This window comes from Hippichthys cyanospilos, chromosome 2, assembly GCF_059441005.1.
Source record: "Hippichthys cyanospilos isolate Australia breed blue-spotted pipefish chromosome 2, RoL_Hcya_1.0, whole genome shotgun sequence".
Taxonomy (NCBI): Eukaryota; Metazoa; Chordata; class Actinopteri; order Syngnathiformes; family Syngnathidae; genus Hippichthys; species Hippichthys cyanospilos.
In genome coordinates, this window is record NC_142370.1 from 9463568 (window position 1) to 9490889 (window position 27322).

The window sequence follows — 27322 nt, forward strand, 5'->3', positions numbered from 1 at the left end:
TGTTTTCTTTTGAGAGGAGACGAGCGGTTTATATTGCATGCAGTTAATGACTCCTAAACATGAGTAGATGAAATTGGAACGGAGGAGTAGATGAATTTGGAACAGGGAGGGGAGTGCTAAAAGAGATTAGTGGCATTTAGAAGCAAATAGGAAGGGAATGAAGGCCAAACAAGGAATTTGGCTATTATGCTAAGAACTGAAATTTAACAACCAGGAAGGAGGTTTTTGTTCTTAAGAGAGATAGTCCACTTATATCACAATTTTCAGCAGTAAAATTTACAATTTTGCCAAAAAAAAGTTCGAAAAACTGTTGGAAACAACCACAACTCTTGGCTAACAGCTTGGCGAAGTGCCATATTCACTAACGTTGCAGGAATTTGCTGGCAGTGCTCATCAATTATATTTTCAAAGCCCCCCAGGAAAGAGAAAACCTTTCACGCCCCCCCCCCACCCCCCACTTGCCGCATGACTATCTCCCTTTTAACACTAACAAGAAAAAATCAATACAAATCATCTTTCAAAAGATGTGAACTACTTTTTACAGCGTTTATACAGGTTACAGGTCAGTCTAAAACTGAAAAAAGTGCATCTAAGTGCTGATTAACAGAAATGAAAGAAACAAAGGCTCAGCTTTCAGATCAGCGGTATAATTTTTATGGCATTATTTATTTGGTGTTTACTTTCACTCATTGACATAACAACATGGTGATGGGCCGCGGTGCAAAATTTTTTTCCGTCCCCCCCCAATTATCCTGCTTTAAATTTAAAAATCATGTTATAAGCACTGCCCAAATTCAGCTGACTTTAAATGTATGTCATGAAGAAAGAAAGGCGAAACACAAACAACAAAAGAATCAGATTGTCGACATTATTTTTTAAAAGCAATACAATTCTCCTTCCAAAAAAAAAAAAAAATGCATGTTCATGATCCCAATCTAAATTCTGAAGAAAAAAAGCCCTCACTGAAAAGTAATGGAGGCCAACGGAATTGTTTTTGTGGGGAGGGCTGAAGTGACCACCAGAGCGAACGCCAGTGACTTTCACTGATGAAACCCAAGATGAGAAAAGATGATGAGCAATGGTGCAGATCTTACATCCCCTTTTTTTTTCTTTCTTCTTTTTCCTGTCTCTTGAAGTTTCACTTCAATTGCTTCCTGCCCGAGGCCGGCTTTCCAGCGGCTCGTGTTGTTGTGGCACAGGAAGCAGAGGGATGTGTGTAGAGAAGGGCATAGACGTATGATCCATGAAAATGTGCAGCTCTCATCCTTCCCTCTTGATTGGCGTGTAGACATATAAATTACCCATATGGAAGCATGCACATATGCAGATGACAGTGCAGGCGAAGATGATCAAAAGCTAGCAAATTGATTCTCTCAAAGAGGTTCTGTCATTGTCCGCTCTTCATTTGAAACAAGAGTAGATGCTGTATTGTTACGAAAGAAAGCCGTCAGCAATATAAAAACAAGTGCTTTGATCTGCTATCTGATGAGGAAAACTGCAAAGGACTACTACATGACAATATAAAATGCGGATCAAAGAGTTGGCCCTCTCTGGTAAAAATAAATAAATAAATAAAAAACGTTAACATGCATATAAAACGCAATATGGCATGCATTTCAGATGGTACTCTAGACTTATTTGGTATTTTTAAAACTATTTTCATGCACTTATTCTCTTTTTTTATTTTTTTAAATATATGGACTCAGGATTAGTGAATTCAGTCAGAAACTGAACGGGTAGTATTTATGTGTAGATTATTTAAAATTTTAGCGTGATTGTTAAGCCCGTAACAAAAACCTTCATCTTAGACTTTACATATCCTCTGTGAATTTTGAGGTGTACTTAGAATCATTGACAATTTGTAGACACCATCCTTTCTTTAACTTAATTTTTTCACCGATAGTATCAAGTTAGTGTCCCAAATCTGCTTAAAAATATTCAAATTCATGTTCTACCCATGATATGTTCTCCATGCCAACTCTAAAACATGATTGATGCACTCCAATGCTTAACACAGTTGAACAGGGATTCATTATTTTGTTTTCTATTATTTTGAAAGTGTAAATGTGGGCGGAAATAAAATGAAACTTTTTGTGGCACAATATAAGAAAGTTTTATAAATGGCAAGATTTTTTAAGATCCTGTGTCCTCTATGCACACACATTCATATATTTTTATTTGAGGGTTCCCAAACTCTAAAATGACTTCCTCTTGATCATTTTCACTCAGCAGCGAAAACAGCTTCCTATGGGAAATTCTTTCACTTTCACCTGAAACAGCCACCCCTTTCAGATCAGATTAAGAAGCCCCATTGAGCTCTCTCTTCTTTCAAACCTCACTGTGTATTTAAAAACACACCGGCCAGTTTTTTTTCTTCTTCTTCTATTTGCCACTTTTCTTTCCACGTTGTGCTCTATTTGGCCGCCATGATTTTTCAGCAGCCTCTATAAGACACCCATTCACCATGACACCAGCTTTGGGAAGGCTGATGCCACACTCCAAGCATCAATAGCTTCTCTATGTCTTTTCAGAAAGTGCTCCTCTCTCCTTCAATGGCGCTCCTGCTCAATAAGCTCCCTTTTGCTTCCCGCTATCAGGCCACAATAGACCGTTTGAGCACACGTATTAAACGAACTACATATCAAGTGTTTTTGGTGAAATTGGGTGCTTGACTTGAATCTGTTTAGCACTGTGATGACTAATCGATTAATCGACAACTAATAGATTATCAGATTATTCAACAACCATTTTAATGACCGTTTTTAATCATTAAAAACTTTGTTTAAAATTGTCCAAAATTTCTGAAAAAAAGTCTGAAATTTCATCCTCTCACCAGTACTTTGAGGGAAAAAAAGTATTTTTTGCCATCCCTTACCAGGAATTGTCAGAGTACAGTATATATATTTTATTGTACATATATATATATATATATATATATATATATATATATATATATATATATATATATATATATATATATATATATATATATATATATATATATATATATATATATATATGTGTGTGTGTGTGTGTGTGTGCGTGTGTGTGCGTGAGCATGCATGGGTGTGTGGATGATTGTTCATGTATGTAGTGTCGTATGAGACATGTTTTATCATGTCATTTGTTGCTACATGGATGTAAGATATGGCTGCTATTCCAAAGTCAGTGGGAAGGAACATCACATGTACTCGTGTTGCTGACTTTGTCACCCAGATAGTACAACAAGGCTCTCAGTCCACCCCTGTAAGTTCACTTCATTATTCAACGGGCTGACCATCATCTGAATTAAAGATACATGCTTTGACTCCTCACAGTTAGACAGGACCAAATGTCCTTTCAGGCGTACATGAGCACACTTCTAAATTAAGATCTGTCGCTGAGATTCAACACATTTTCAAATGTGGGTGTCTCCAGGGGATGGTGTCTTTCCATGTGTGAGTGAGTGAGTGAGTGAGTGAGTGAGTGAGTGAGTGAGTGAGTGAGTGAGTGAGTGAGTGAGTGAGTGAGTGAGTGAGTGAGTGAGTGAGTGAGTGAGTGAGTGAGTGAGTGAATCAGTCAGTCAGTCAGGATATGGAACTGGAAAACTAGAAAGTCTTTACATGGGGACGTTTGCTAGCAAATTTTTTCAGACCAAAACCATAATGGATACTTCTCTCTTGAGTAGTCACCGAAACATTGATACAAATGACCAATTTTACTAATACTTTTTATACTAAAAAAATTCTTTTAAAAACAATATAAAAAAAGAACTTCCAATATAGCATTTCCTCAAATTTTATGAAAGTAATGGCTATTAATTTGTAATACATAGCTTGTTATCATAAAACTGCTCTGACAGCTACTATCGGATGCCATCACGAGTACCAACATTTTAAAATAAGGTCATGAATATAGACCGATACTGCACTTAAAATCAGTACTCGCTCATCCCTAATTATAAATATTCCCACTTCCCACAACGACAACAAGCACTGTAAAATACTTAACTCAGACATTCAATGTGACAGAAAAGCAGCAAGATTGCTTGATATGAAAAGTTGACGCTGACGTCTCACTGACTGACAGTAACTTGAAGACCGATAGACACGATGCAAAATTTGACCCATGCCAAAACCAGTCATGTGATGAGCTGAATTTGAATCCAGCAACAGAACACGGATGTAGAAAAGCAGAAAATTTTGCATTGGAAAATAGACCTAGAAAACAAGACTCACAACAATACTGGGTAGAAAACTTGGTTGGCAGCTTGGTCTGGAAACTTAATGTTTTGGTAACGTGCCACTGAGCAACTCAAATCTTGAATGAAACGTCACGGTCACATCTCTTTGACAAAATAAAGTGCCAAAAATCTGACAACAACAAACAAACTAGTCACTGCAGTAAATACAAGACCCTGCTTGACAAAGGTGATTAATACATAAAAAATGACAACGAGCTACTGAGTAGCAATTGATATCACAACACCACTGTTTTGACTGTATACATCGTTTTACACTTTACCAATGGTGAGTTCTGTAAAATCCCATTTGCTCCCATTCCCTCCTCTTAAAGGTCTTTTGGGGACATGTCTTTTGCTGCACTGGTATCGAGCAGCATCCAAAAGCTGGAGAATCAGTTGGGCAGGGATATGGCATGATTATACCAACAAAGACACAATCTCCGCTTGCTCCCAAATGATCTTCTTTGAATTGAAGCTCAGCTGACTGTTGGGAAGTGCTGGCTGACCATGGCATCTGTTTTGCGGGATGGATGGGTTTCATCCTTTTGGAGGGACATTTGCCTCATTTACGATGGGAAGGTCAAATGTTTGCACAGATATTACAATGCACATACATTTGTATACCCAAGATTTCCAGCGAACATCCAGAGGGTCGCAGCGACTCGATCGATAAGGTGTAAGCGATGGTGTACAAATGCTGGATGAGTAGATGTTACCTGAGCCTCGATGAGAGCCCTGAAGCAAGGCACCAGACACTCTGACATGATTTATTTGTGGAGCGCGTCTCATGCTGACATCGTGTCCATTAGCACACATACAGTTTAGGATCATGTTGTTCGTGTGTGTAGATCTGATCATGTGTCTACGCCAGGGGTGGCCAAACCTTTTCCTTTGAGGGCCGCATACAGGGAGATCAAGGAAAGCAAGGACCAATTCCACATATTTGTGCAAGTTTAGTTCAGATTCCCTGTACCTGGGAATAAACGACAGCCTACCTCCGTGCCCGTGCCATTGTTAGTGGAAATAAATGTTAATTAATTTACCAATAAGATCTAAAAACAAAACAAAAAGAAACACATTTTTTGATAATATTGTGAGGCAAACATTTTAGGATTTGTTTCAGTCTTCATTTTGCAGTGGCCCCACAGCCCTGTATCCCGATAGAATATTTTCCCCCTGGTCTGAGCAAATGAACTAAATCAAGTTGATTTTTAAAGCAGTATTTACTTGGAAATCTTTGTTAATCATTTTTGTGATATGCTCACAAATTATTTTTAACATAGTGGAAATTGGACAATATATTTTTTCCTTCTGAAACGTAAACATCTTATTTCATAAAACAACATAAAGAGAAATGTTTTAAATAGGTTCTATGCATATCTACTAAAACTCTAAAGTTGACTTGATTGGCACCCCCCCAACCAAGTATTTTTAAAACTGTGTTGAGGACTGCTAGAAAATGGATGGCGGACGACAAATGGCGCTTGGGTAGTTTTGGCATGTCTACCATGTCTAACGCACGTTCAACAAAAGAGGATATTATTCCTAAATGGTTAATTATTATTAATAATAATAATAATTAAATTATGTGATAAATTTCATAGTAGCTCTTAGAATGGATATAACAAATGCAAACAATATAACAATATAAACAAATTTTAATAAAATCAAAATGAAAAGGATTTGCCCCCAAGCCATAGTTTGCACACCCATCATTCATTTAATTTGTACAAAACTGCAGCCTGCAAAAATAATTGATTAGAATGTCTAAGGGACAATAAAGTAATCAGGGGTTTGAGGGAAGCTCTTTATGTCTGTAATTAAAATATAACGAGCAAAAAAAAAAAAAAAGTTACAAACGACACGACTTCTAATGGAATAAAGCTCTGATGAACTCCCAATGGCTCAGACACTCATCAAAGCTGTTTTTGCTTCTGCTTTCTCATTCCCAAAAGTGTTTTTGAAATTGAACCAATTATCTCAAAAGCACATGATTATATTATTACTGTGCATTGTCGTCTCAACGGCGTACGTGTGTGGAAAAGAGTGAAAAGACTTTATCGGTTCCATATTAGATGAAAGTAACAGTAATGCAAAATGTAAGCGATTCCAAAACAACTATCCATCCCTTTTCCATAAGGTTTTTCCAGGGACAGTAACTCATAGTCACTTGCAGAGCTGACACATGAAGGCAGACAAATGATGATAATGACAGTCTCATAATTGGAATGTTGGAATTCGATTTATATTCCGGGGAGATGTGCTGGTAAGCATGTGTGCTACTTCATTTGTTTTAATCATTTGGGAGCAGAAGCAGTATGTGTGTGCATTGGATTGTTGTTTTTAATATACAATGGTCAAATTCTTCGTGCACTGTCTTTTCAGAATGTTAAAAACGGTATTGCCTTCGGTGTATGCAATGTATGTATTTATGTACATATGTATGTATGGAGTGTATGTTATTTCGTTTTATTATAGAGCAGTTCATTTTTCTTTGGTCCAATCAAAACATGTTTTTTTTTTTTTTTTTTAAACAATAATATGTTCTATGCGACCACATTAGTCCAAACACAATATTCTGATCAATATTGCGCTTGTAAAATATGTATCAGGCAGCAACCCCAATTCTCATAGTTAAATAAAGTGTCATGTGAGGGTATAAGTGTGTTGAGTACTGGTGCCCAAACTACGGCCCAGCGGCCATTTCTAGCCACGCAGATTTTAGCAGCCCTTGGCATTTACTAAAAGTACATTTTGACATGGCCCATACTGTTATTTAATAGTAATAAAGTAGTAAAAAAGTCTGATTGTAGACAGTTTTGTAAGTGTGGTAAAAAATAAAAATTAAAAAAAATTGCAATTTGCCTCATCATCTATATAAGAAATTCTTGATAGAGCATTTTTTTTCAAGTAACTATAATATATAGACAAAATGTAATAGCTTGTCTGACTGATTTTTTTTCCTATGTTCAACAAGTTAAGGTGAAAAAAACAAAAAAAAATTGAGGCTGCCCATTCGTCTTGTTATTTGCAGGCCACCTAAGATTTAGGTGGTGAAGTAAACTTAGCCCCCGCTCCCCCATTTTTTATTCTTTAGCCTTGTTCCACACGTCAGCTGAGCTTGCGTCCATGGCCAGAGGCCAAAGCGTATTATCCACAATTCATTGTGGATTTGACTAACCCAGCTGAAAAACAGCGACATTTGCTGAAAGTCTTTTAACCGTTGCTGGAAACAAAAAGTCTTAAGTTTAACCCTGTGCAGTATTTCGATCATTTTTGGGTCATTTCCTTCCGCATCATTCTGGCAGCATTTTAGCCAAGGGATAGCACACTCCTGGCAGTGTGATAAGTGGTCGTGTCATGTTGAACTTTGACATCTGGGTGAAATTTCTGCTTCCTAGTGTCTTCACTCAATGCTGTCCCTTAAATGTGAAATGCCTTTGATGTAAAGATCAAAGGATTGGAAAAATATTGCACAAGGGTTAAGTATAAACGTATTTCATATTTTTTTGGATGAACTTCTGTATTTTGTCCTAGTGTCCTGTCATATTTCACGACCTTATGCAAATGCTCAGCAGATCATACAAGTCCGTGGAGCCGAACCTGCTATTGCCCAAGCAAGGAGTTTTTATTAATTACAACTACACATGTATTTCAAGTAAATACACAATGCAATGGGACATAGGGTGTAGCGTGGGTTTTGGGATCTGGTTATATTCAGTAAAAAGCAAGTGTCAAAACCATCATCGTGACGTGTATAAAAATGAGTGAAGTTTGCTGCATATCGTGTTCGAGCCCGTATAACATGAAAAGAACATATTTGACATGACTTCTCCTTGGAAAATATAGGGAAATGATTTTATTATAGGCATTATTTCAAAACATGACGATTCGTCAGTCTCTCGTTTTGAGGACTAAAAACGATGCGGAGAGAAGTGATGGAACGCTGGAGCGTACCATCGTGACCTTTCAGTCTCCGGGCGGTCAGGTGCAAAAAGGGGGCGGGGCTTGAGCTCACCGCTTCTGTTGTGCTTGGCTGCCGGCTTCAGTGACAACAAATGGTCGCTGCAAAAGAGAGTGTTGTCCGGCCGTCCGATAGAGAAGACGTCTTCTTTTCTTCCTCCTTCACCGTCCACACCCTTCCGAATATTCCGTCGGTCCGGCAGCAGAATGGGGGAAGGCTGCTGACAACACCACGGACAGACCCACGCCGAGACCGAGCATGGCCGTGGACGGTAGGCGCGTTTCGTTTCGACGTAACCCGGTCAGCGGCGAACCCACATGATACTTTTTCTTCTTTTCCGAGGATGGCAGGGATGCAGGATCTACGCTTGAAGACTTACATAGGGTCCGACTTTTTCTAAATTTAGTAAAAGGCTCACATATTTGCTTAATATTACATCATTTTAATCTTGAAACACGGGAACAAAGTGGCATAGTTTCCAGATATAATTTGAATATTTTGCCGGAACTTTTCTTTTTTGGTTGCTTCTTTTTTTTTTTTTTTTTACATTGTGTTGGTGTAGTTGAGCATTAAAGGCAGAATTTAAATGAAGTAAACAAAATTATTTCGTTGCCTCACCTGAATGATTGGCATCCAGTATTCAGCAGAGGCATACAATAATGAACTGGCTTGTATTTGTTCTCCATTCTTTTGTTTGTCTATAAATAGCGTTGTGTGTAAACACGTGTTTTTTGCATGGATTAGCTCAGCGGATGTCTTTTTTTGTTTTTATTTTATTTTTTTTTAAGATGTGTAACAAACGTGAATCAACTGAATTGGGAAAAAGGAGTTTGCGTTTTTTTTGGTATTGAACATTTCAAAAGAATGTCACTGATGTGTTGTGATTCATTCGGCTGACTTGCGTGCAGCTCTTATACACTAGGCAATGTGAAAATGAGACAGAATGTTTGAACAAACATTTAGTGTGGCCACCAGTACAGGCTGTTTGTTGTCTGCCTCATTTCTGAAGTCAACTGGGGTAGGCCCCCTGACCCTAAACAGGATAAGCAAGATTGATCATGATTGAATATTTCAAAAAGCATTGATTGAACTCGGAAATTGGCAAACGTAGATTTTGGGTGTGAGTCTGAGCTCTACTAGATACTGTAAATCTCCGCCAATCTCTTTTCTTCCCCTCGGAAGATATGTTATGTTCCCTTTAGGCAAAACCGCACACAAAGCTTTGAGGATGAGTGGGTTGTGGGCTAAAGAGGAACCTATTACAATTTGGATTGGAGTGAAATGGTATTGATTGCAGTTTACCAATTTTCACTCTTGACCAAGCTCACAGGCGCGCCGGCCGTTTCCGCATTGATTTTGTAGGTAACTCATTTTAAGCCTTGGTGGAGGTACAGCCTGTGATCCCTGAGTGCTCTTGTTCGTCATGCTGTTTGTCATGCTTGTCCTTCGCTAGCTAGCTCCAGTTTGCTTCAGGCAAAATAAAAGAAGTGAGGGCGAATCAAAGCCACCCTCTGCTCGGGGACATTCATATTTGTCAGCACGATTGTTTTGCAGTGCCTCTTAACTCTTAACTGAAGCTTCATTAGTAGCACAGATAGCACACACATTCAAGCATGCTCACTTAGTCAAACACTGAGCTGTTTTTAATTAATCTATAGTTTACTTATGCATCATTAATTGAATGCTCTGGGCATTAATGGGACCCTCACAGTGTGTTCTTTTACTTAAAGATTAATGGAGGTTTGAGAGATTGAAGGAGCTTATTTACAAATGGCCGACTTGAGTCTGTCTTCAACTAATGTGGGCAAATTTGAATAACAGCATCAATTTCTGTTCTAACACACAAATAATTTGTGTCCCAGCCTTTTTTTTTTTGGATTAAAAAAAAAAAAAAAAATAATATATATATATATATATATATATATATATATATATATATATATATATATATATATATATATATATATATATATACAGTATATATATATATACAGTATATATATATATACAGTATATATATATATATATATATATATATATATATATATATATATATATATATATATATATATATATATATATATATATATATATATATATATATATATATATATATATATATATATATATATATACATAACATTTTTCAATGTGTTTTATATGTCCAAAAAAATAATCAAATCAATTAATGTATCATAAGCATATTTTATTTTTGGCTCGTCTGCTGGAAATCTACCTCACTAATGACAATGTACACCTGAATAAAGTGTAACAAAATAAATGCATACCACATTTTACAAAGGGGTTACTTTGAACACAGTTTATCAATTTGTTATTTCACGTTCCAATCAATATGCAATTTGCTAAAGTGTTCCTGTCAAGGCATAAAAAGTGTTACATTAGATTTACTGATACGTGTGAAAATCTCACATACCTTGTGGTGCTTTCGTGTACACATTTTTGAGAACCACTGTACTATTCTTTTACAGCATAGCATTTGTGGGTATGATGCAATTCCATCATTGGATGGGCTTCATATGGAGCATAGGGATGCATTGACAGTTAAATGAGCTGCATTTATAAAATCATGAGACATTACTCCATTCTACTAAGTTCCTAAGTGGTTGCTTTGTAGCTATACACCTGAGATGCCTTTTATTTCATTGCTCGGGATAACTGGGATGCATTGGCATAATGGTTTGTATAATGCCTGCAGATGTATGGTGGTCGCTACCTAGTGTGGTATCAGTACTCACCCTGCTCCCATTTTATACAAAAAAAAAAAAAAAAAATCATCCATTATTGGATGGGGCTCATATAGGGATGAATTTACAGTTAAATGAGCTGCATTTATAAATGAATGAGACATTACTACATGTTGTACATCAAGTTCCTAAGTGGTTGCTTTGTAGGTGTACACTTGAGATGCCTTTTATGTCATTGCTCGGCATTACTGGGATGCATTGGCATCACGGTTTGTATAATGCCTACAGATGTATGGTGGTCAATGCGTAGTGTATGGACTTCACTGAATCTTTTGTTTCAGTTGTGAGTTCCATCCATCATTTTCAGCAGGATTACGCATTTGGGAATGTGTAGTTTTGTTCTTTTTGTCCTTGTGTGTCTTCACTCACAATAGATGGGCCTGGCCAATCTCAGCATGTAGGTTTTCCGCCACTATTCCTTACAATGCATATCGTCTTGCCTCCATAAATTTACAGCGAGATGTATGTAAGGCGCACACATACACACATACTGTACTGTGACATGCCAGCATGGAGTGAAGCGCACAGCTGGATGGAAGCACAAAAGGCAAACCCTCTATTTATCTCCAGTACCCCACCCCCAACTGCCTGGTACACAAGGCTCTGTGTCAATGAGACTAAAACGCATACTTTCTGAACGTGCACATTATCTTGTCACCATGATGACACCTGTTGATTTCTACTCTGCAGTTTGGTGTTATGGTTGCAGTTTGGCATTTTGAACTTTGTCAGTCATGTCCTTTGCTACAAGGTTATAGGTCGTCATGGTTGTTGGATAATTTTCTGTCTGATAAGTTTAATTTGGATAGCCAGTAAGGATGTTCAATACCAATTTTTTTTTAGACTGATACCAGTATGAGCACTCAACTCTTGTAGTCACCAATACCGATATAGTACCAATACCGATATGCAAACCTATGCGTACAACTGTGATTATACAATTTGAAAAAACTCAAAAGTTAATTGAAATAGTATTTTACTTCGAGAAACGTCGAAAGTTGCGTATAAATTCATTCATGCATGGATAATTTCTATAAAACAATGCTAATGTGCTTACAACTCTTGCTTTGCTATTAGATGTAAATGCTGGAAATTTGCCAATTTTTGTTTGTGATTTTCACGTACATTCACTAACATTGGAAAATGGTAAATGCTCCAAAATGCCTTGAGAAAGTCTCAACTTGCACACATTGCATGCAACTGTGTATATATATATATATATATATATATATATATATATATATATATATATATATATATATATATATATATATATATATATATATATATATATATATATTCATGACAGCAACTTGTATGTCATTTGGCTCATTCAGCCTGCATAATATTGTGTCTCCTCCAGTGAAACTTTGTCTTTTTGCCATTGCTCTTGGATCTGCATGTCATGTGGTTGCGTGCCTTGTGGCTCGTGTGTGTTTGTGTGAACATGCAGATGAAGCAGCCAGCACCCCCAGTGAGTAGGAAGATGAGGGAAGGCGTTGTTGTGGGGGTGTTATTTCAACAGACAAACACACCCTTTGTCGCGTTCACGGCATGCGTTAAGTTGCCTGCTGGAAAGAACGTCCATTTGGCCAAGGCTTGATTTAACGCGGAATTATGGATTATTTAAAGTTGCCTTTTACTGGTGTTAAGCGAATGCAGCACACACACTATGGCATCACAGGGAGACCATACTTTGGAAGCATGCGCCAAGCAAGTGGGAGAGCGGGTGAATACAATTACAATTCATCCCTGGTTCGCAGTGCACAATAGTGCAGAATCTACAAAAGTTGGCCAAATGTGTCAACACTGGTAAGCTTTCACGGACATAAGAAAATGAAAACACAGCTCTTACCAGTCAAGTAGAATGAAGCTAAAGGCTAAGGTAAATTCTTGTTGTATCGTGATGTCTTTGCTGGCTTTTTTTTTGTATCTGGTTGGTGAACTCAAATGTGTAGAATATCTAGATATTGAAACTCCCTAACCGATCATTGATCTTCGTGCATATCATAAAAAATGTGTTGGAATATTCAGAATACTTCACAGATTCAAGCCATTCAAACCTTCCACGTCATTCCACTATTCTATGCCTCTCCTTGCAGCGTTTTCGCCTTCATACGCAATTTCTTCAGGAATTGCACATTTCTAGTAACTGTTGTTTCTCCATCAAAAAAGACCTTAAATTGCTAAATTATAGAACTAATACATTTATCAAGAGTGCCTCTGACCTGTGGCACAGTAAATGAATGAATCAGTTGATAAGACGCTTGAGCCTACTAGGGGAGTGATGAGGTGGAGGAGCGTAGCGTTCAATAAAAATCAGCAGCAGATTAGCACCAGTGCGCACGCAGGATTTTGGATTCCGTCGGTCACGCTTCAAGTGCCACATCCAGTCTGACCTCGCGGCTAACCTTGGCATCCTCCAATATTTCCTCAAGTGACAAGGCCTCGCCCCTCGAATCCAGCGCCCACATCTTCACAGCCAGCAATTCACACACTTTCCTCCAGCCCTTTCTCTCTAAATTAGAGTGCTCGGAGTTCCGTATCCAATTTCTTCCCTTTAATTAAGGAGGCAGGAGAAAGGGTCTGAACAGACATCAGTATGATGGTAAAATGGGGATGCCATATTTTTGAAGGCATTACTGGTTCGGCAACATTTCATCTGCTACTTGTAGTGAAGTGAATTGAGTATCACTGGAAAGGTTCTCTTAGCGCATTATGGGAAGTGTTGAGCGTTTGCACATTAGCATGTTAGCACATTAGCACGCTAGCACTGGCAGCTTCCCCATGTCGTAGCCCGGAATGTATGCAAGCGCTCCTCTTAAATTTATCAAGGCACCCGGGTGAAGCCTTGAAATGTCGAGGTAGGCCTACTTGCTGCCATGTCCCTTCGTCTGTGTTGGATTCGATCACGCACTCACAAGCTCCGGTCATGTGAATATATTCTCTAAACATGTGACATTGCACACATTTCATCTATACATTGTAGTATTTCAGTATTACATGAAAAAAATGATTGAAAAATCATTTATAGAGCCTCATAAATACAATTTTCTTTACCGGCACTTTTGTGACCGACGGGTTAACTGCAAAAACGAGGGAACACTGTCATATTGTTTTGACTTGGCTTACCTTTTTAAATCGGTTAAATCTCTTCATCCACACTATTACCATCTGTCCTGAGAACATAAAACCCCCACAATATGTCCTCCATCAAGGAGTTTCAAGGAGAGAAGTCGGCGTCCGCCACATTTGCAATCTTTCCATTGGAGCCTGCTAAACAAACAGTCTAATTAAGAGTGGCCTCGTGTGATAGGCTGGGCCTGGAGCTTCCCACTCTTTGTTAATAGGTTGGCCTCCACCTCCTACCAAGTGCTGGGGGTCACTGCAGTCTGTGCTGCAGATTGCCCATTAAAGCAAATGGTTATTGGCTTCAGCTTCACTTCTCATGACTCAGGGAGCACGAGTCACATTCATGCACTTGAAAAGCTATTGCAATTGCTTCTCACAAACTGAAACGGTGTAGCGTGTGTTGCTTGGGATGGGTCTGTGAGGCAGTTTCGAACAATCTTTCTTTTTGCCTACCGCTAACCTTTTTCTAGTTGTCCTGTCTCCATGCTGCTCGCTGTCAGTTGCCGTCCACACTCTCTGCTATTCGGTGACCTGGTGAGCGTGGCAGTGATAAATGGCAAAATTGCTGCTTTGACTGTCCAGGTGCCACTCAAAAGTGCCCTCAATTATGCTGACAGGCAACCAAGTGTCCACGTGTCAGCTTTGCAGTTGAGGTTGTTGTGTTTGTGTTATTTAAATGCAGATCAAAGGGACTTGTTTTCACCTCCACAATGAACTACTCTCACACACACACACACACACACACACGCAGACACAGGCACGCAGACACACACAAACACCCATCATGTCACTGCATTTATTTTGATATCTCAATTTTAAAAACATGCTCACATAAAATTCCCAAAGCGTTTTTGGGCCTCTTCTGCTCTGTTTGACCTGTTTTAGATTTTAAACAATATTAGACAATTATGTATAAGTCTTTACCCTGAAGGCCACATATTTGTTAAACAATGACCAATGCAATAAACCTCACTTCTTTGCGACATCTACAACTGGACTATTCCTATGTAGAATATATTGTGCTTATGACGCAGAAGAAAGGAAAACAAAGCTTTTCAAATACATTTGACTGTATTCAGGTTTTTTTTTTAACTTCCAATTTCAACTTTTTTTCTTAATGGAAATGTCAACTATCCAGAAATCTTTACAATAATATGTTAATTGCAACCCCATGATTCTAAACGTGGTATTCTAATTTAATATTGAGCTGAGCCCTGAGCAACTGTGATGTCATTTTAAGTCAAAAGCAACAGGCCTCCTGAGATGGATGAAAACTAGTGTGATTTTGTTGTTTAACTCATATACCACATATTGCTCATTAATCCGAGTGCCACCTTTTGGCTATGTAGCTTATTGTGGAAAAAAAATAAAATCTTTTAGGTTGTCTTCCCCTCTAAAATGGCCATCCCATAAGTACAGGGTGGACAGTAAGACAAAATATTCCATTCGACCTAAAAAACAGAATGTACATGATCAAAATGACTCACTATCAAATATCTTGTGGCCAATACATCAATGTAAAACAATGCTCGGTGTACTATACAATACAATAATGCTATTTTGCTGGTCTGCACCCTTTTGACCTGATTTTGTACAAAGCCATTGAGATATGTGGCTGCTATCCCTTATCCTTAGATTAGCAGGGATTTGTTCCATAAGAGTGGGCAATAGAGGCATGTGTCTAAGTGCTGCACTAAGACCAAAAGAAAGAAAAATCCCTATGCAATCTGCTATTTAAGGTTACCACAGGGCCTTGCTACTAACATGTTTCTTTAGAATCATTGACTTGTCATGGGTTTCTTGGTTTTCTTTCAGTCTGTCTCAGATTAGTTTTATTGTTATGTTGTTTGATGAAGCTAAATAATGACAATAAAAATATAAGTAAGTCTCTGCGTGTGCGAAATGTTTGTTGCGGAAGGTCATTGAGGTCACAGAGCTGTCATTCAGCGTTACAGGGGGAGGACTATATGCTTGCAACTCAGCATTGCGGTCTCACCTTACATTTCAGGTCACTGGTGCGCTGCGGGAGGACGCATTCGCAACCATGCGTACTCATACACATGCACAAAGCATAACTCAATTTTATGATTACATTGACATTGCAAGGCTGCTTGGAGTAAATATGTGAGTTGAGTTTCTGTTTAGAAAAAGTGACGCAAATCATGTACCATATTTACAAAAAAAACACATCAAACACATCAAATAGTAGGCTATTGCTACCAACACTAACACACTGTTAAAAAAAATCATATTTAAGTGCTGAATAAGGACACGAAGAAACCACCAAGTTAATTACGCTGTCATTATATGGCACATCATTAATGCTACACACCAATGTGGTGCACGTTGTGAATTCAAATGGCGAACATTTCAAACTCACAGTCAGAAAGACCATCAATGCGTTGAATGTTATATTTACAAAAATCAAAAAATTGTGGTCTTTCTATTAAATATAAAAGGCTGATGTATATAAAAAAGAAAGATGGTGCTGAAACCACTTTGCTAATTTACCAAGTTACTATGACTACTCTGACTAGTCACTTACTGCATGTTTACAATACCTAATCAATTAACCAGGCTTCTGTATTCTAATCTCATGGTTAGTACATCAATAATTAAAATATCATTAAAAACCTGCCTGTTTATTTTTCAATTTTTATAACAATTACCCCACCCAAATTGGAGAACTTTTAAATTAGTGTCAGGCGTTAAATAACTGAAAAAGAATAAAGATCGGAGACTTAGTTTACAGTTTTAGTTATTTTCTACAGTCATATGAGCTTGAATGAGTTTCTGCTCCTTGCAATGTGCTCATATAGCCGTCATAGGAGAAACACTGCATTTGGAGGGAAGTATAAGAGATGATCTTTCTGCATTGACCAAACTATTGTATACACAAAAGCAAAGCATTTTTCTCTCTTAATGTATTTTAAAGATATAAAAAAAAAATATTCACCTATTTTGCCAGCCATTGTGTGTTGCAGACAATTCTTTCCACAATAGAATAGTTTGCAAATATATGTAATGTCTTAAGTCACTGTCAGTATTTACGTCATATGAAGCTGCAATATGTAAACTGAGATGACGATACATAAGTAAATAAGGTGAAGCTATTTGCTATTTGATTTGATTGAAATATACCTCGACTAAATTCTGAAGATGTTTCACTAGTGTGCGTGTGTGTGTGTGTGTGTGTGTGTGTGTGTGTGTGTGCGTGTGTGTGTGGGTGTGTGTGCATGGTGTATAGACGTTCCCTATGGATCGTTTGGCCTTGAAAAACAGCTCCTTTCGGCACTTTGCATCTATTGATGTGTGCATTCGTCTGCAAGTGTGCAGAAACTCTATGAACGACGTTGAATTGCTTAATCCATTTCTCCGTAAATCGTCCATTTTTTTTTTCCTGAGCGGCTGTCTCTTTTATAACCTGACAGCGAAGCCTCATTATGCTTGCAAGTGGGCAAGGAGGTACTTGTCGATGTGATCGAACAGGGTGGATGAAGAGGAGAAGCAGGTGTACAGCTGACAACATGCAATTAAGAGAGGCACAATCACTTGACAGTTATATAAATCTCATGCTACCTTTTATTCACATATAAAATCTCGCATTTACAGTATTTCATGTTTGGGTGCCATTAAACCTAACCATAATGGCGTTTTGGTCTCAATAAAGGTCACTGAGAACATATTTGCCAATAAAGTGGATCCCGGTTTATGAGATTACCGTATTTTCTGCACTATAAGGCGCACCTAAAAGCCTTATTAAAAAAAAAAAAAAAAACTGATGGGTGCGCCTTATAATCAGTTGCGTTTTATATACGGATCAATATTGAGATTGGGATTTGTAGATGCGGAATGAAGTGATAAAGTAAGCTTTACCTGTTTCTTTTGTGTGTTTACAGTTGAACAAGGTTGGTCATATTGGTATTGCGTTATTATACTATTTAAAGTTTAGCATTTTTATTTGAGTTATTATTGTTATTACTTTGACTATTACTATATTGTGGTTGAAAAAGTTTTAAAATATGTCATTAATTGAGGGTGCACTTTATAATCCCGTGCGCATTATATATGGAAAAAGTTTTAAAATATGTCATGAATTGAGGGTGCGCCTTATAATTCGGTGCGCCTTATAGTGCGGAAAATACGGTAATCCATTCCGCGGTTGGGATCGTAACGCGAATTGGCCGTATGGCGGGCAATCCAAACCTATGTAAATTAGCTAATGTGTGTAAAATCCCAGGTAAATACATCAATATTGTATATACATATTAAACGTTGTTATCCAAATAGTATACTAAGTGCTACGTGTATATAATATGCATGTATACAACTTAAAAACATCATAAATATAAAAAATATAAAGGATTTATTTCCCTCTGAATGACTTGAGGATTTTGGCCATATTCCCTAGTGAGGGTAGCCTAGGTTAAGCTAGTTTAGCCTTCTTAGTATTTCTTGATTATCTCCAGCTTCGTCTCCATATAAATCATCGTCAATTAAAGTTTGAATTGTGTGCGTTCCTTCCTTTACATCCCTGCATGGGTGGGAATGGGTTCGCAGTATGTCAACCAAGTTGTACAATAACAATTTTACATATTTGGGACTTACTGCACACATAACGTGTGCTGAATAGTATGGTGTTATGCACTGTATGGTATGGAAAACGAGGCTGCACGGTAAGAGTGGTTTGCATGTCCGCCTCACAATTCAAAGATCTCCCCTGTCTTCCCGTGTGGAGTGTACATGTTCTCCCCATGGTCGCTTGTGTCTTCTCCTCCCATATTCTAAAATCATGCATGGTAGTTGTACTGGATGATCAAATTGCCCTTATGTGTGATTGTCAGTGTGATGGTCGTTCATCACTGTGTGCCCTGCAATTGGCTGGCAACCAGTCCAGGGTGTCTCCCGCTCACTGCCCAAAGACAGCTGGGATAGTCACCAAAAAGTGAGGAGAAGCGGTTGTAGAAAATGGATGGATGGTAGAAAACACAGTATATACAATACGTTCAAATACATTGGAATCTGTTTAATCACTTTTTTATGTATTTGCAGAGTCATTTGAACATATTGCTAAACACCACATAGTTAATAATATAAAAAAAAAATGCACATTTTAATATTATTAATAATATTCACGGTTTTTCTATCCACATTTTCCATGTCACAGGATATGTGCAGGTCCGATTCAGTACTTTGTAACATTATGGGATTAAATGCTATGTTTTTAGTATTTAGCCCATAAGTATGTTGGGATGTATTTGGATGTACGTTTGAATGAGTTTGGCAGTCAAAATGATTTACTCTACCTGGACATTGGCAGCTTCACGCTTCTGCAATCTTGCTTTTAAATACCGCGCTGATGACAATCAATAGCAGGTTTGACACAGATGACTCCACCCTCACCAACACTCTCTAAAAACAAAACAAAACAAAACAATGAAAGAAGCATAGTGACAATAAATCTTTTTAATGGTGTTTATAAAAGTCTAGTGCAGTTAAGGATAGCAAGCATTTTTATAATTTTTTTCTGCCAATTGTCATGCTGCGTTTCTCCACTCACCTGTCTCAGCAGCACATTGGTTGTGTGGTCCACTGCATCATCTTCTGCGTGGCTTCCTCTTTCGCCTTTGGGTCTGTCTGCTGCCTCCCCTCTGGGAAGGATTAGAGACACTTACGTCAAATCACTTCAGAGCACAACAAATCCAGAAAACTTCAAAGCTTCCAGTTACATTAGATGCTGCACTCTTATTAAAAAATAAGCACCACCATCATCTGGCTGGGTTATATGAATCAAATGATCAACTCTGTTCACTAGTTTCACTGGGTTGTCTCAACCTCACATGAATTGGCATGCATTTTCCAAAGTGATATCTGTGATGTGTTTTTTTTTTTTTCTAACTACCATAATTCACCAAATATAGGATTCGAGAGTCAAGAGTTTTATTGTCATATTTATAATAATATCACGGGAATTTCTGTTCACTTCCCCAAGCAGACTACATTCCATAATTGAGCAAATAATAAGGTAGGCAATGAAACAAAAACAAAAAATAACAATAATAGGATGTGTGTCCTATAAATAGTTTTGAATGTTTTTTGTTTTGTTTTTTGGACAAAATTTGAGGAAGACTGCATCCGTCAGTCAACATAAGCGGAAAATGGAACCCCTCAACACTTCGCTTTCATTTTTTTGAACGGAGATACTCAATTTACTTGTTTCACCTCCACACAGCTACTTTAAGGCACAATCGCCATCTTTTTGTATCCCTTTTACAGCGTCTCTGGTAATATCCTGGACAGTTCATCAGTGAAGGCACAACATCCACTTATTCACGTCTTTGTTTGCAAACCCTCAATGATCGATATTCATTGTGCTTGCGCCAGCGTGTGTGTCTGGTTGTGCGTTCCTCCATTTAGCGTTATTGACTGGGTGTTATTTTAGCCAGGCTACATCACTCAGCCATTTCTTCTCATTTGTCAGCCAGCTTTGTGACACGTATGCATCAATGGCGTGGCGTGCTATTGTGATGTGCATTGGCTAAGGACACTCAATACGGTATCGATCAGCGCACCCCACTGCATGCCATTCACTCAGCAGGCCGCAGCATCAGCGTTCCCAATTGATTTATAGACCACATGCGACAAATCCCAAGAGAGGGAAGTCCATGAAAGCGGGATGCTGGAAAACAGTCACTTGTTTCTGGCAAGTTGAAGCTCCGCACATGAACATCAACTGCTTTGGACTCAAAACACGAAATTACACGATGGTTTAAATCATTTGCTTTCTCAAAGGTCACCAGACTGAGTGTGTTGGATACCTGGCAGGCTCTAGCTCAAGGTATTTGTGCGCTAAGTTGTTGTACTTTGGCAAAATATTTGATGTCTCGATTGCTGAATTGGTGAAAAACTGTGTACCACCCAAACTCAGTCTAGAACTGTGTTCTTAAATGCTGCTCCCAAACAGCTGTTAATTTACACAGAGAATACATTTGAGGATCAGCAGACTAGTTTTGGCTACACTTAATTCAATTTCGCTCACTCCTCCTGCATTTTCTAGCAAAATATGATGATGTCTTATCATCGTAATTTGAAAGCTAGACAGTAATCAGCTCTTTTCATTTGGCATCAGTAATGACCATAATCTGTCACAGTGGCTAATTATCATTATTATTACTGATGTTGTGTATTTTGCTTATCAGATCTATTCAACCAACTGCACTGATTAGAAGTTAGCCTGACCTTTACAATATTGTTAAGAGTTCTGGTTGGCCTGATACAACCTTCTAATGTAATTTTCTTCATTACATGCATTATCTAAGGCTAATCTTTATGGATTTGCCAAATGAGACAATTTAACGTGGATTTTGGGTCATGCATGCAAAGTGGTCTCGTATAAAACCAGTTCATTTGATTAGCGCAGATATCAGGCAGGTTGATAAAATCTCAGAATAGAATTCCGCAGATCAAGAGCGAGGTTATGCTTTATGCAAATTCACTTACGGTGGTATTGACCCTGCGTGTGCAAGAACATGGTGGCTTAGAATAATTGAATTTAGTGAAATGAGAGGAGTAGTTTACAGCAACGATCCCACCGTATGGTTTTCTCACATCTGAATACGGCTTGAAATAAAAATCTGATTTACATTGGTTATTCAATCGACAAATTGCGAGCTGGATCACATCAAAATGTATTGATGAGTGATGTAACACTAACACACACGCAAACACACAGGGCAGCACCTATTGAACATTTTCAGAATCTACTGTAGTATTATTTTAATAGTCCATTAAGTAAATTGAGTAATTAGATACAAATTGATTGCACATTGGTAAACACATCTCCTGCCCGTGATGCCTGCAACCCGGCATCAAGTACCAATTCCCAGTGCCAGAATTAACACAAAGTTTGTCCAGGAAAGAGAGTGGTCACAAAAGATACTGGTCTACTATTGGTCGGCCGACTGGGTAACAAAGATGGATGCCTAAAAACTTAGGTAATCTCATTTGAGAGTGCTTTCAATACGGTACTGCATTTTAGTGCTTAATTCAAACTTGAATTGGTTAGCCATTGCGCCCAAGATTGCTAGTGATGTTAAAGAGGGAAGTAAGAAGATGATTTCTATGGAAACAAAGCTGGAGATAATCAAGAAATACGAAGAAGGCTAAGCTAGCCTAGTCTAGCTAGGCTACCCTCACTAGTGAACATGGCCATAACAAGCTCATCACTTCACTTAACGGTAAATAAAGCCTTTATATATTTTTTATCCATCCATCCATTCATCCATTTTCTAGAGCCGCTTATCCTCACTAGGGTCGCAGGCTTGTTGGTACCTATCTCAGCTGCCTTGGGGCAGTAGGCAGGGGACGCCCTGAACTGGTTGCCAGCCAATAACAGGGCACACAGAGACGAACAACCAATCACGCACCCAATCAGACCTAAGGACAATTTAGTATGTATTTAATTGTTTGCATGTATATTATATAAGTAGCACTTACTACACTATTTTGATACCAATTTTTAATATGTATGTACAATTTGATGTTTTTACCTCGGGTTTTACACGCATTAACTAATTAACATAAGTTTGAAATGCTCACCCTACGGTGAATTTGCGTGGAATGGATTAATTTCGTAAACCGGGGGCCCACTGTATTGATTTGACACATTTTTTCTGACATGTACACTAATAAGCAGGTATCCGGGGCAAGAAAAAAAACAAACAAAACACCTCATGCAATTTTTTTACCCAAGGTACCCAAATAATTCAAGTACTTGTTTCAGCTCACTTTAAATCAACCTTTGTTGAGCCAAGCTACATGTTTTTACAGTCGAAAAATCTCACAGAAACTAGGATACACCCCCCAAAAAAGATATTTTTATGTATTGCTGGAAACATTTATCACCCAGAAAAAAATGTTATTGTGACAGGCCTAGTCTCATGGGTGTCAAGAAATGGGAGTATAGAGTTGTTTGGTGGAAATTCTGCAAGTTCAGGGTCACAGATGTAATGTAAGGTTCATTACATTTGACTTGAAAATTAGACGTTCACTATAACCTTGATCGTCAGCTCAACTGGACATCCTTTGGTGTGCTGAGGCTCAAGTCTCTCTGCGTGGGGATGTCCAAAAGAATCATAGCAAAAATGCCAAATCCACCTGAGCTCTCAACCTCGCGGTGCATTGTGAACCATAATCGCCTGCAGTGTGAATGTAGAATCCACACACCTGCTTCATTTAGATCCCGTGGTCCAAACCAATGCAGGGGAGAATTACACAGATCAAATCAAATCAGATGTTTGTCCGTCGCAGTCTCCGTGATGTCTTTGCGAGTCATATTCACATATGCATGAGACTGCCTGCTTTGACTTGCACACGCATTCATAGCCAGATTTAGTTGGCGTTTCCTCGCCTGTGTCCTGATGAGAGTTGGTGTGTTGTTATCGTCTATCAGCCTGCATTGTGTATGCCCATACACGCCCGGCCAAGTGACAGTGATAGCTTGTGAAAAGTAAACCTCAGACCCAGCCTCCGCAACATTGTCTCGTGTCAGAGTGGATAATGGACTGCATTGCATCATGGGTAAAAGCCTGGGTTCTGGGTTTTATATTTATCCCGTGGCCCATTCTCAAAATTGAGTAATTTCATGGCTCATTCCTGGCCAAGTGCCAGGTTTTGAAAAGTGCAGGCATCACAGATAAACCTTTGCTTCACCTCCAACATATTAGAGCACAAAAAATGTTAATCATGTGCAGATGTAGCATTGACTTGGAGGAAATAAATAGAATTTCTTTGCTGGGACTATTCTTTAGAATCAGCTTTAATGTGTTCTGCAGGCATGAAATTACCTTGTGAGTCCCGCCCACATTGAGGTCGCAGTGGTATGTAGATGACAGGGATTTCTACTAAAACTTGTCTTGCAAATAGAAATGTAACCATTTGATGTCTACATTTAATTCCAATCGTTGCAACAGAATGGGTGGGTTTTTTCTTTCAAGTAGAATTGAAGGTGTTCATTTGAATGTAGCACATTAAATATACATACGTTTAGGTACGGTGCAAATTAGCGACAACAGGCAGCAGTGGTATAGCCATGCTGGCTTTGAAAAGATGGCTGCTAATCAGGAATTACATTTGTAACCAAACATGTTGTTTTTGTAATACTAATAAATACTAGAGTGGCAGTCACTGGTGATGCCGAAATGAAGCCTCATGAACCATGTGTACTAGTTTTTACTTACCTAGAAAGTGCTCTTGGTTTAAAGGGACAGTGTGTAAGATTTTGACCATTTTTCATTAAAAATGAATAATTTAAATGATTGTAAATTTCAAAAACTTACAAAATGAATGTGTTCTTAATGATCAACAGTATGTTTTAAATATAATCATAGGTCTAGTTATCGCTACATTATATTACATGGGAGGTGGCACTCCTCCCGAGGCGGCCATGTTTGTTATAACTACGGACAATGGTAAATGCAGAATCTGCAGCACCGCCTGCTGTCCATGATGAAAAACGGTCTATATCTTACACAATGTCCCTTTAAAGATAAAAGTAGTGCAATGGAAAAGTATTACATTTCCACTGCATCTTTAAACCAAGAACACCATCCGAGTCGTCAATCTTAGCGGTCCAAAAAAGGATGTAGAGTCTCATCCGGCTGGAAATGACAGAACATAATGCTTGCAGAAGACTCCTTACTATGTGTTGGTAAAGTACCAACTAGCAGTGGAGGAATAAAGACACTAATTGTGGCTGTATTTAGAGTGGAAGTCGGTTTGATGTGAATTTGAGACAATCAGCATCAAAGGGTTAATGTTTCAGTTGATTGAGAACTGTTTGGTAGGGATGAAGCTGATTCTTTTATTCCGCTGAAATACACCATTGTATACTTTCTTCCACCCGTGCCTGCAATAAAACGCACTATCCAACGCTACCCTATAAGCCGATACCAAGGTTAAGCAAAAATCCAACAAAAATTGTACCGACTAAGGTAAACGTTCTATCCTGGAGTCAAATGAGTGACGTTAATCGAGTGTGGGTGGGATTTGGCTCGAAACGACCTTCCTCAAGGCTGTGCCAAACTCTTAATTACCTTTAGTGAAGAAACACCTTTGAGATTTAGCTGCTGTTCTGCACGGTAGATATGCTCTGCTGCCACGAAGAGTTGATAGGAGGTTACACATCGCTGGGTGGAGGTGCTTTGACCTCTCTACCGTCTGCGAGCGCATCCAGATGCTCACGCACTCAAAAGCCAGTCTATGACTTTGCCCTTTAATTTGAGGTCTTTACCTTCAACTCTGTTTCTTCAGATGCTATTTTTTCTCTTTTTTTGCAGAACTTTATAAAAGACATCCACATCCATGGACAAAGGCCTAATATATAACTTGATCTGTGAATTTAACAAGGATTCGGCAGGCCAAAATTGAGTTGGACCCAATAGATAATAATGAGCACAGGATTTAGTCATACACTTTTTCTAGGAGGTACTGAATGACCATATTTGCTGATGATGATCATCTCAAAGATTGATTGGCAGATATTCTACAGTAACAACAATTGACTGCAACAAGCACTGGTTGGTGAAAAGTATTTTTTCAATTTACTAACGTATAAATAAGATACTGAATAAAAACGTCTAAAAGGTTTATTTCTTTGTTTGGAGCTAGTTCTCACAGTGATGGTAAATGTTCTGAGAATTATATACACCAAAGACACCTTTTTTCTTTATTTTGATTCATTGACATACCGACCACTAGAATGAAACACGGAAGCCTAGTTATTTTATTCGATATTGTAAACGTGTGACATTTGACTAGATGGACCATTTATTGGAATTAAGTGCCATTGCAAATAATTTCTCCCACATTCTTTTTTTTTTATGTCGGCTTTTATAGATTTGCAAAAAGTCCACATTACTTAGATATTTGTCCTTTGTAATTTTTAATACATTGCTAAAAATGTTTTTGCCTGACTTTGAAATGTCCAACTGCATTTGAATGCACCACGTTCAGCCCTTAAAACTAATCCTCGAGACTCGCAATTTATCATACATACCAGCGAAGATGAAAATTGTCTCTCAGCATCCTTAATCAGTTTTTGAATACAATATTTTTTTATCTTTAGAGTTAGTAGCTATGTGAAACCGGAATCAAGCACTAGCAGGGACGAGTCAAGCCAACCACTACTCCACCACTCCAGCAAAGGGCAACTTCAAGATAAAATCCCACATAGGCTGTTATATGGATATCCATATATTATTTGGTGTGTTTATTTTGAAGTACATCGGCAGTGTTTTATGATGTTGTATCTTCCTCGACATGTTGTCACATTCGTGTACGCGCAGATCACAGAACTAAGATGATCCGTTATACCCTAAATTAAAACATGCAATCATGCTGTGCATGTAATCGACGTGCAATGAAATTTGTTTTTTCCCACGCATACTAAAGACGGCTGCAGTATTGTGTGCTGTGAGTGATTCCTCACTAGACGCTAAAAGATTGAGCTCGTCACAACAACCATATGTTAAAATGGGAAAACTGCATATCAAAATACAATACTGTGTGATATTTAATGAACTGTAAAAACATGGTGAGATTCTGAAGGTCACAAAGAAGAGAAAACAGATGATATAAGGAGAGTGTTTTGAGAGACCGTTGTTTCACGAATGTTCTTCTGGTTGGACGCATCTTTTTGTTCATTCATTGACAAAGTACAGTCTTCCTTATGATTCTTTCAGCCTTTTTTGTACATCAAGCATTTTTGATTCGGCAAAATTCCTTCTGGAAGCTCTTCAGGGCTTGTGGTCAAGGGCAGGGCGGAGATAATTCCTCACCAGTTAATGACAAATCGGACAAAGTTTATTTGGCAGGTGTCCAAGCTCATCAACTATTGAGCATTGAGACAGAAAGGTGACAGATGACTCGTGGTGTTGACCAGTGAAGACGCTAATCACTTTTGAGACAGAATTGGCTGCTACTTACTTCATTGTCTTCCGAGCCAAGCAACTGGACCAGGTGCAGGATTTGGCTCTGGCCCATCATGCTCACTGTGTCGGTAAAGTTTCTTGCAGCTCGATATTTCCACTTTTTTCAAAACGTTAGTGATTTCTCTTCTACGTCAAAACAAGAGATACTGTACCTGATTCTAAAGAGTCAGAACAACAAAAATGTTTGAAGTAGTCAAGGTCAGTTGTCAGATCAAAATGTTCATTTTGCTTGGCCGTGCTTGACACGGTG

General features: G+C 38.3%; 1 protein-coding gene across 2 annotated transcripts in view; it reads left to right on the forward strand.

Annotated features, from left to right (window-relative positions):
- Positions 1-8235: 8235 nt before the first annotated feature.
- The window catches only part of LOC148427176 (sterile alpha motif domain-containing protein 10-like), a 44249-nt gene continuing 25162 nt past the window's right edge, over positions 8236-27322 (forward strand). The window contains exon 1 of one of the 2 annotated variants that reach the window (XM_088408755.1): positions 8236-8457. In XM_088408755.1, the coding sequence (XP_088264881.1) occupies positions 8281-8457 (177 nt within the window). In that variant the 5' untranslated portion in view covers positions 8236-8280. The remainder of the gene's footprint in view (positions 8458-27322) is intronic. The other variant, XM_088408754.1, reaches the window with a different exon arrangement.